Source organism: Polyodon spathula, chromosome 45 (genome assembly GCF_017654505.1).
Source record: "Polyodon spathula isolate WHYD16114869_AA chromosome 45, ASM1765450v1, whole genome shotgun sequence".
Classification (NCBI taxonomy): domain Eukaryota; kingdom Metazoa; phylum Chordata; class Actinopteri; order Acipenseriformes; family Polyodontidae; genus Polyodon; species Polyodon spathula.
The window spans coordinates 1,233,099-1,243,098 of record NC_054578.1 but is presented as its reverse complement, the minus strand read 5'-3'; the positions used below and the strand labels follow the sequence as shown (position 1 = coordinate 1,243,098).

Below are 10,000 nucleotides of genomic sequence, written 5' to 3'. Positions count from 1 at the left end.
GTTTCTAAAGAGAACACACTGGAGGAGAATATCGTTAAGCTGGAATCCAGCCACTGCGAGGATTGTCCTCCTGAACTGGTCTGCGTGAAACCCAGTCAGCGTGTCTCTGAAGACACTTGTTCTAGTGTTGGAGAAGAGGACACTGGGCTGGGGTCCAGTCAGGGGACACCGTGCTGGGGAGCAGCGCCGTCCACTAGCAGCACAGCATGTGAGTCGAATATCAAAAACACAGTTTATATAAAGAATTGCAATTGGAGTGAGTGAGGGTTTATTATTTTTCACAATTACCCGTCATTTGAATGCCTGGGCTGCGTACACCTGCATTATTATACAGTGATAATCAGTCTAATTATAATACTCTGTTGATTGTGCAGCACATAGAACTTGAGGTGATCTGTAAGCCTGTTTTAAGGCTCTTGAGTAGATCTCGTCCTGTGTGTTTGTGCTCTTCACAGAATTGCTTTTCGGTGTTCTCGTTGTTAACAGCGATGGCTGAGAGGTCAAGCCTTGCTGGAAAGTGATTCAGTGCTGTACAGTAACCTTGGCTTCTGTTTCCCGCGCTTCTAAAGCAGATCCAGGAAGACGCAACTCCGCTCCAGCACCCCAGAGCAAGATCTCTACTGACGGCGGGCTGCAGCGTAAGCAGAAACGCAGAGAGACGACGCCCCAAGAAGAATACGTGAAGAAGCTGAGAACTCGCTCAGTTCTTTCTGCGCAAGATAGCCGACCGCTTGCTCTGGGATATACAGCGTCTCCACATCCCAGCAACTCTGCAACCCAGGGCAGCTTCAGTTCCCTGCAAACCCCCCAGCAGATTCCTTCAGAGCAGGTCTTGTATCACTGTACTGAGTGTGGCAGCAGTTTCACTGACCTGGGAAGCCTTCAAACGCACCAGCGTGCTCACGCAAGAGAGAAACCGTACGAGTGCCCTGACTGTGGGAAGAGATTTAATCAGAAATTCAACCTCCAGACGCACCAGAGGATTCACACGGGAGAGAAGCCGTATCACTGCGCCGACTGTGGGAAGAGTTTTACTCGGAAAAGCAGGCTTCGCTTACACCAGCGCATTCAGACAGGAGAGAAGCCCTATGCCTGCCCTGAGTGCGGGAGGCGTTTCAATAGAAAAGACAACCTTCGGTCGCACCACGTCACCCACACAGGAGAGAAACCCTTTGAGTGCAGCGTGTGTGGGAAGAGGTTCGCCGTGTCCAATAAACTAAAGAAACACAGTTTGGTTCACCGAGATCCAGTCAGTCGGGCCACTGAAAAATGAACGATTCCTTTTCATGAATGACAGGGCCTCAATCACACCAGAATACCAAAACAGACTCGCAGGCTCTCTCTTCGGCCTCAAACGCAGGTAACTGTTCGAATAAACCCGTGAATAAAGAATGCCAGCTTGGGAAAGGCCTGCCCTGTATCACGTTTTTGTAGCCCAGTTCCGCAGAGCACCTGCCCAATGCGAGTTGTGTGTGTGAGATTCAGGGGCGTCGCTTCCCAGAACTCTTGAGTGGAGAGTTTTTATAATAAAACAGTATTCCCATGTTTTGTTTCTCTGTGGATGTGTCCCCCCCCCCCCCCCCCCCCTGGCGTCGAGGGTCCTAGGGGGAGTTGCCAGGGTGCTGACGCCAGCCCTTGGTAGAATTTAGATCTTGGCTTAGTTGCTGTGCCGTGATCGATGATGCCCGCCAAGCCCTTTTACTCACAGAATTCATCTTTAAACACCCCAGCGGAAAAGATTAACAAAACACACCTCTTGCCCCCCCCCCCCCCCCCCCCCCCCCCCAAAATAATATACTGCAGCACGTGGAGAATGAGAATGGTTAATACACAAACAGCAGGTGGCGCTGTGACTGGCTTATTTCTCAGCGTTGCGGCCGTGTTGATCGATGTGCCTGATGGGGTATCCCCGGGAGACGTCAGCAGCTTGCCTTTTTAAAATGATTTTGAGATGTCTGTAAATGAACTGTTTTAACCCTTTGCGGTCCTGCGTGGGGACCAGGTCCGGCATTGCAATTCTCTCTTTCCGGTCCGGTGTCTGGACCCTGTCCCACATCACCAGAAAGGGGTTGGGGCTTGGCTGGAGATGCAGTACTGAGTGTCCCTTTGCCATGCAGTGCCTTTTAAACCTATTTTACTCTGAAAAATATTTTAAACAGCGCTTGTGAAAATAAATTGGACCCGACCCACCTGACAAGCGCTGAATAAACGGACCGCTAAGGATTAAACACATTGGTTTCATTTGGAGAGGGTTACCTTCTAGTTTATTTAATTACACAATGTTTAATAAAAAGTCAAAATTAGGGTTATATCTATATTTTAATTTCTGAACCCTTTTTGATGTTAGCTGTAGAGTTTCATTCTTTCATTCTGTAGTGTACCCCATCAATGAGACCGCATGTAGTTTAACAGTGTGAGATATTTTGTTAGCTTTATTACACTGTGCTATTAAATGCTGTACAGTAGTGATTAAAAAAGATGCCAGACACCAAGAATTGAAAAGTGTGTTTCATCTACACACAGTAACACAGATACGCATGTGGGAGTCTATGCATGAGTGAAACGCATGTTTATAATAAAAGCAAACAAGGGTACAGATCTGCTGTGTGTGTGTGTGTGGCTGTCTGTCTGTGTCTCAGTGTGTGTGTGTGTGTCAGTGTGGGTGTGTCTGTCTGTCTGTGTCTCAGTGTGTGTCAGTTGTCAGTGTCAGTGTGTCTGTGCGCTCGGTCTCTTCCCCTGATCTCAGTGGGGGTGATTGTTTACCAGGCAGTCTGCTCCCCCCCTCCTCCCTGCCTCCAGGTTCACTCCGTGCAGAGCTGTCTCTCCTGCCTCTTCCTCCCGAAGCGCAGCCCGAACGAGTTCCAGTTGAACTTGGCATCCCGCTTCCCGAACCGAAGCCCGAACGAGTTCAGATTGGAGCCGTCCTGCCGCAGCTGTCTCTTCTCTCTCCCCGGGTCCGAGTCCCAGAGGGCTGGGGAGCAGCGGCCGCTCTCTCGGGGGGCCCCAGCCCCCCCTCCTCCTCCCTGCCCGGACTTCAGCCTGATCAGATCCCACACGCCCAGCTCCGTGCTGTCCAAAATCTCTGAGGAACAGACAGAGAATCGATGTGCAGGACAGACAATACACAACAGAACAGACGCACAGAATCCATGTGCAGGACAGAGAATAAATGTCTCATTACGGCCGACTTGTCTTGCTCATTAAAATATTGCGCATCTTTTTTTAAAGAGGATGCGATTCTCTCTTCAGAGATACCGGGGTAATTTAGTAAACAAGGGATCTTGAGTGAGGAATCTCCACCTCCAGTCTTAGATAAGAGAGAGAGGAGAGTTGCGTTGCTTTTGTTTTTTTAAACTATGGAGAAAAATAATTAAACACTATTATTTAGTTATAATATTATCATTTAATTATAATAATAATAACCCTACATCCATAACACGAACAATACGCAAATCGTCTTCCCTTTTTCATCAATATCAAAGGCGTTGTGTAACTAGGAAGCTACAAGTATAACTCAATAAACACGGGCTTGCCGCTCCTGACACCAGCACGCTAGGTCTATTCCTTGATTATAATTTAAAGTTCTCGTTCCCCTTTTCCAAACTGACCCCTTCAGCGCTGACAGTGCTCACCTGTGGCTTCATATTTTGGGAGGCCGGTGTCCCGCAGCGCTGTCAGGCAGCTGACCTGTAGACAGGCTGCCAAGGCGATCAAAGAGAACATGAGCTTCATCCTCGATTCACAATCCCACAGTCGGAGAGCTGTCCGAAGAGACGCGCCTTAGTATCCATGTTAAAAAAAATAAATACATTATGTATATACGATCAGACTGTGCGTGATCGCCTCTGGAGAGGGAAACGCCACCCGGATTGGAGAATAGAAGATAGACAAGCACAGCCATGTGCAAATGTATCACACCACCTCGGGAAGATATCCTTTAGATACCCCAGCTGCATGAAAACACCTCCGGGCGTGAGAATTTCAATTGTCGCTCTCTAGCTGTGTACAAACAACAGGTACTCGGGCGTGTGGAAATGCCAGACCACTTTGTGCTGCGATCAGGCGCGTTAAACCCTCCTGTCAGGTTTCGGGGTCTACCTGACCCGGCTCTAGTTTCCAATCAGATTAAATGCTATTTTTATTTTCTGTATAATATTTGATGGGTTTTCCTAAGTCGGGGGGTCATGAACTTATACACAGAAAACAGAACCTTTGAGATTTTTTTCAGGACAGGTCGTGCGTAAAAATGAGATGTTTCGGGTCACTGTGACCCCCTGGCGTTTATCTATGTAGATTTGCGTGCAGGAATAAAACACACTTCTTCAATTTGTTACTTTTATTATAATATCTGTATTATTATCTCTGGAAATGGCTGCACCTGTCTGGAGATATTTATAAACAAACAATATATAATCTACAAGGCAGAGCCTCGTTTTCTCTGTCAGTATCGCAACAGCATCTCCCTGGTAAAGACACTCCAGAATGAGAAGCTCCCAGGCTGACAGTCAGAGAAGTTTTATCGCAGCTCCTGGACTGAAAGAGCAGAAAAGAGTCAAACCTTTGCAAATAAAAACAGCTAATCAATTCAAGGCTGTTTGAAATTAGTTTGAAATTGCAAAATATAACAGATGCACCTAAATTCCGGACATAACAGGAGGGTCCAATGACTCCTGGAAATTTGCGCACGGCTGTGTGCAGATCCAATCAAACATATGAAACCCGACAGAAGGAAAACCGCGTCGGTGATCTGCAATAGAACCACCCTGTCAAGCTTGCCGCGTTATGTGCTTCTTTCAAAACTCCACCTCTGAAACCTTTCCAAGGAAAACAACAAACGAGGCTTGTGAAAAAGGTCTGTAAATGATTCTCTCATTGAAGTATACAGCGGGGGTCCCCTGCGCAATCCACCGAGGCGCTTCCGACGCGTTCCCTTTGGGGTTAAAGGGTGCGGCTCTGGGGTTGTGAACGCGTGTGTTTTGGATGGTAGAGGACGGAAAGCACTTACTTGAATACGCACTGTTGCAATCTGAGCTTCGCCTCTACGGGTGTGTTTGTTGGTTGCTTCCCAGGTCACGTCTGCGCGTTTCTAATGCTTGTAACTGTTATGCGCGGTTTGTATATATATCTTAGAAGTACTCTTTGATCCCTCCCCTTTCTCTATCTCCCCCCTCTCTCTTTTCCTCTGTCTCTACCCCCTCATCCCTTGCTTTCTCTCTGCTTATCTACAGCCGTGGCCAAAAGCTTAGCATCACCTAGTTACGTAAAAATGTTAATGAAGAAAAAGTGGCCACGTTGTGTTTTTAAAAGCAGCGATATTTAAGATGATATATATATAATTGTCCAGAACTGTCAGTACACCCCTCTCTCCTACCCTCCCCGTCCCCTCTCCCCTCCCCTCCCCTCACTCCCCGCGTCTAAGAGGGGAGAGGGGAGTGAGGGTCCGGCTCCTTGAGGTCATGGGGGAGAGGATGAACGGACCGGGTAGGGAGGTCGGAGGGCCCCCCTCGGTGGAGCTGAGTAGTGAATAGCGGGAGTCGGTAGGGGAGAGTAGGTGGATGGGAATAGTTCTGGGAGGAGGGGAGTCGGAAGGGAGGAGAGAGGAATAGGGGTGGGAGTGAGGAGTCGGAGTTCTCAGGATCAAGGGAGTAGGGGAGAGGGGAGTGGGGAGTGAGAGGAGGAGGTTGCTCTCCTCTCTTCCTCTCCGGCCTCACTCCTGGACCTGGGAGTCATGGAGGGGGTCTCTGATCTTCTCTCTCCCTTCTCCCCTCTCCCCTCACCCCTCACTCCTCAGCCCTCCTCCTCTCTCTCTCCCCTCCCTCTCCCCTGTCCCCTCTCCCCCCTCTTCTCTCACTATAGCTCTGTGTATAGATGTTGTTGTGTTTCTCTTCTGTAATAAATAGCTATCGCTTCTTCACCTCACACCAACGCCCCTCGCTAATGAGTCCAGCACTTACAGACAGGGCTCTCACACGGCAGTGGCTTCGTTACTCAACCCCTCCGCCTCGCTTTCTTTTCTTAGCCGTCTCTGTGATAATGGAACCGGGGTGGCTGCCCCCCCTTTAGGGGGGAAAAATAGAAAACCATACACCTCAAACAAAGCCAGCGTTAATGAGACAGCCAGTCCCGCCAGATGCGAAACGCTCTTTAAAAACGAGCGAGGCCAGGTCTGCCTTTCAAATGTGTTTATTTGGAGGGATGTGCTTTCATTTCTGAGAGGTCCTTGAGAGCCAGCGGTAATGAGAAACCGCTTCTCTTGAGCCTCTGCTTTGCAGCTGCGCTCCGGGGCTTTGCATCGCCCAGCTGGGAACTAACCGTGCTTCACAAAGTCGAATGATGTCAGCATGTTGAATTGATAACGCTGTGTTGTTTTTCACAGCCTATTCTTAAAGCAAAAATAAATAAATCAATAAACGTACATTTGCAAAGCTAGCGTGCTGTAGCGGTCTCGGTTCACGCAGGCAGGCGCATCAACGGTTCAGGTATAAAAGCCCCTAAAAAGAGGTTTAATTCAGATAAGAACCATTAAAAAGAGGTTTAATTCAGATAAGAACCACTAAAAAGAGGTTTAATTCAGATAAGAACCACTAAAAAGAGGTTTAATTCAGATAAGAACCACTAAAAAGAGGTTTAATTCAGATAAGAACCACTAAAAAGAGATTCAATTCAGATAAGAACCACTAAAAAGAGGTTTAATTCAGATAAGAACCACTAAAAACAGGTTTAATTCAGATAAGAACCACTAAAAAGAGGTTTAATTCAGATAAGAACCACTAAAAACAGGTTTAATTCAGATAAGAAACTAAAAAGAGGTTTAATTCAGATAAGAACCACTAAAAAGAGGTTTAATTCAGATAAGAACCACTAAAAACAGGTTTAATTCAGATAAGAACCACTAAAAAGAGGTTTAATTCAGATAAGAACCACTAAAAAGAGGTTTAATTCAGATAAGAACCACTAAAAACAGGTTTAATTCAGATAAGAACCACTAAAAAGAGATTTAATTCAGATAAGAACCACTAAAAAGAGATTTAATTCAGATAAGAACCACTAAAAAGAGATTCAATTCAGATAAGAACGCCTAAAAAGAGATTCAATTCAGATAAGAACCACTAAAAAGAGGTTTAATTCAGATAAGAACCACTAAAAAGAGGTTTAATTCAGATGAAACCTTCTAAAAAGAGGTATATATATATACACGGCTGTTTATTGTAATTGTGTTTCACAAAGGCTGGGAGAATGAAGACAGTAGAAAGGGTGGAAAAAAAAAAACAAAGCGCGGGTTATTTACAGAAGACAAAATTTACTCCACTTGACAGGTGAATTGCAACGTTAAACCGGGTCAATTCAGGTTCAAGTCAAAAAGACGGGTCAGAAAAGGGTTTCTTTTCAATTGTAAGCGAGCGCTTTGAGGAACACATCAACTTCGGGTAAAGATGTCATTGAATACATTTCGTCCTCGTCCTGTTTACGCATTTGAAATGAAGTTTTTTCAATAAAATACACGTTGAGAGTTAAATTGTTTAAATATATAGAACCCCTCCAAACTCTTACTGTCTTTAACACAATCCCTTGTATGTATTTTATAATCTATTTTTATATAGCGCCTTTCATAGAGGAGCATAGCTCTTTACAAGAGACCAGGGTGTGTGAGCCGTGCATCAGAGTCTCTTACAAGAGCGCCTCACCCCAGAGACGCAGCGCAAGGGGGTTCAGTGGCTGACTCGGGGTCCCACACAGGGAGGGCTGAGCTGGGATTTGAACCCGGGTCCTGCTGGTTCCAAACCCGTTCCTTTAACCGCTGGACCCACACAGAATTACACGCTTAACGGCTATTAAGCCTTATAGATACATTATAAAGTCCAGTATGTGCAATCCATTATATAATATGCATATATACTATATATATTTATATTTGGAAAGAGATGCATTATCCCCTCAGAAAATGTGTTTTAATAGCTGTCAGTGTGTGCGTGTGCGTGTGCGTGTGTGTGTGCGTGTGCGTGTGCGTGTGTGTGTGTGTGCGTGTCAGTCACACGCACACGCACACACACACGCACATCGCCCACGGTGTGTGTGTGTGGTGTGCGTGTGCGTGTGCGTGTGTGTGTGTGTGTGTGTGCGTGTGTGTGTGAGTGTGTGTGTGTGTGTGTGTGTGCGTCAGTGTGCGTGTGTGTGTGTGTGTGTGCGTGTGTGTGTGTGCGTGTGCGTGTGCGTGTGCGTGTGTTAACAGTATCAATCCAGGATCAATAACCCTCTGATCATAATAATAATAATAATAATAATAATAATAATAATAATAATAATATATTAAGCAGCAGGCTCTCTATTTGATTCTATTTGGTTTCTCTTTGGGTTCGAGCCCCAAAGCGCTGCGATAGTGCGCAGGCGCACCCCGGCGCCGGAACCGGAAGTGTCTGTTGCCATGTTTACAGCAGGATCCAAATTGAGGTGTTTTTCATTCCCTTGAAAGAATAAGGAAGAGCTTACTGGTTCCCATGGAAACGGGTCCCTGAGCCCGCCCGGTCTCTTTAATTCAAAATATATACGATTATATCTGATCAGAGCAACCGTGCACGGGTTATATTATTATTATTATTATTATTATTATTATTATTATTAGGAGATGGACGTCAGCGTGTCCGTTTCGCTCTTGCAAGACGAGCTCGGCTCTGCCATCGAGCACGCAGTGAAAGCGGCTGTAGACACCGTCTTGTGGGAAATCACAAGAGTTGTGGGCAGTAAATTGAACGAGTTTCAGATTGCAATGGCTGGGAAGGAGAAAGAGAATGAAAGGCTGAAGCTGAGATTGGAAATATCAGAGAGCGAGTTGAAAGCGGTGCGGGAATGCATGAGCGCTGCAGATGCGGACAGTAACCAACCTCTCAGAAACATGAACCCCGACTGGAGTGAACAAGACTGCCGCAGGAACGGGAACCGGGGACTATTCACCAGGGTGCAAGGTGAGGGTTAGTGACCTGTGCTTTTAAAATGCATGAGTGCATTTAAACATTGCTGTAATTTTTTTTAGCTGGATTGCCCACAGACCACAACTTCACAGCTGAACTTTCAAGATGCCTTTCTTATGAAATACAGACCCCAGAATATATAGGGCCAGGCTGCAGGTGAGTCCGGGGTGTGCAGGTGCAAGATCAGTTTATATTTCATTGCAAAGGGTTTGCTCGAACCACAAATCCGCAAAATAAAACCGTGAGATCACTGTTTGTGTGTAATAATAATAATAATAATAATAATAATAATAATAATAATAATAATAATAATCATCATCATAATTATCATAATCAGCATGTGATTTTAATCCTGGAAAAGGGGAATATCTTGTCAGCAACCAGACTCCCGCTGCAGAGCGCCGCGATCCAGTCCCAGTTTTCACTGGGAGTTTAGTAATAAGGCACACACTGAGCTTGTTAGTTTGAGACACTTGTGGGGGCTGATCAGGTCTCCCCCCCAATCTAGCCATGTCTGTCTAATCTGTATACTCTTCTGCAGTGGCTTGCTTTGTAGTGATTTACTTTAGCATCACCTAGAATTTTAGGATTGAAACATGATGCCAAATCAAACTATTTCGCCATTTTTTTAGATGTTGTGTTTCAGACGCTTGACGGCGAGCGAGGATCGCATGAACCCCTTCCCGCGGGAGGCGCCTCTCGGAGCGGGCTGTCGTTTTTGAGAGCTGACAGCGAGTGCAGTTCTGATCCCAGAAGGACGCGCCCTCCTCCCGAAGCCGCGGGGCAGCCGGAGGGGCGAGCCGATCGACCTGCGGAGAGACGGGAGCGGGGTTCAGGCCTGGAAGCGCCGCCTGGGGAAGAGAAGACCCGGCCCGGGCTGGAATCTGGTCACGTCGAAGAGGGGGACCCTGAAATCCGGTCTGTCCTAATTAAAGAGGAGCCCCTTCAGTTGACCCACATCGCGAAACAGCATCCACTTCAGCAGAGTCGTTGTGGGGCTGGTCCTCCTGAACTGGTCTGCGTGAAACCCAGCC

At 46.6% G+C, this 10,000-nt stretch overlaps 2 protein-coding genes across 2 annotated transcripts in view; both read left to right on the top strand.

The window, feature by feature from the left end:
- Positions 1–1,772, top strand: part of LOC121305958 (zinc finger and SCAN domain-containing protein 2-like) — a 3,560-nt gene extending 1,788 nt beyond the window's left edge. The window contains exons 2-3 of the mRNA XM_041237672.1: positions 1–208; positions 570–1,772. The exon at positions 1–208 is cut by the window's left edge and continues 215 nt beyond it. Coding sequence (XP_041093606.1) covers positions 1–208; positions 570–1,273 — 912 coding nt within the window. The 3' untranslated portion in view covers positions 1,274–1,772. The remainder of the gene's footprint in view (positions 209–569) is intronic.
- Positions 1,773–8,855: 7,083 nt separating this feature from the next.
- LOC121305942 (zinc finger protein 658B-like) overlaps positions 8,856–10,000 on the top strand; it is a 5,894-nt gene continuing 4,749 nt past the window's right edge. The window contains exon 1 of the mRNA XM_041237637.1: positions 8,856–8,960. Coding sequence (XP_041093571.1) covers positions 8,891–8,960 — 70 coding nt within the window. The 5' untranslated portion in view covers positions 8,856–8,890. The remainder of the gene's footprint in view (positions 8,961–10,000) is intronic.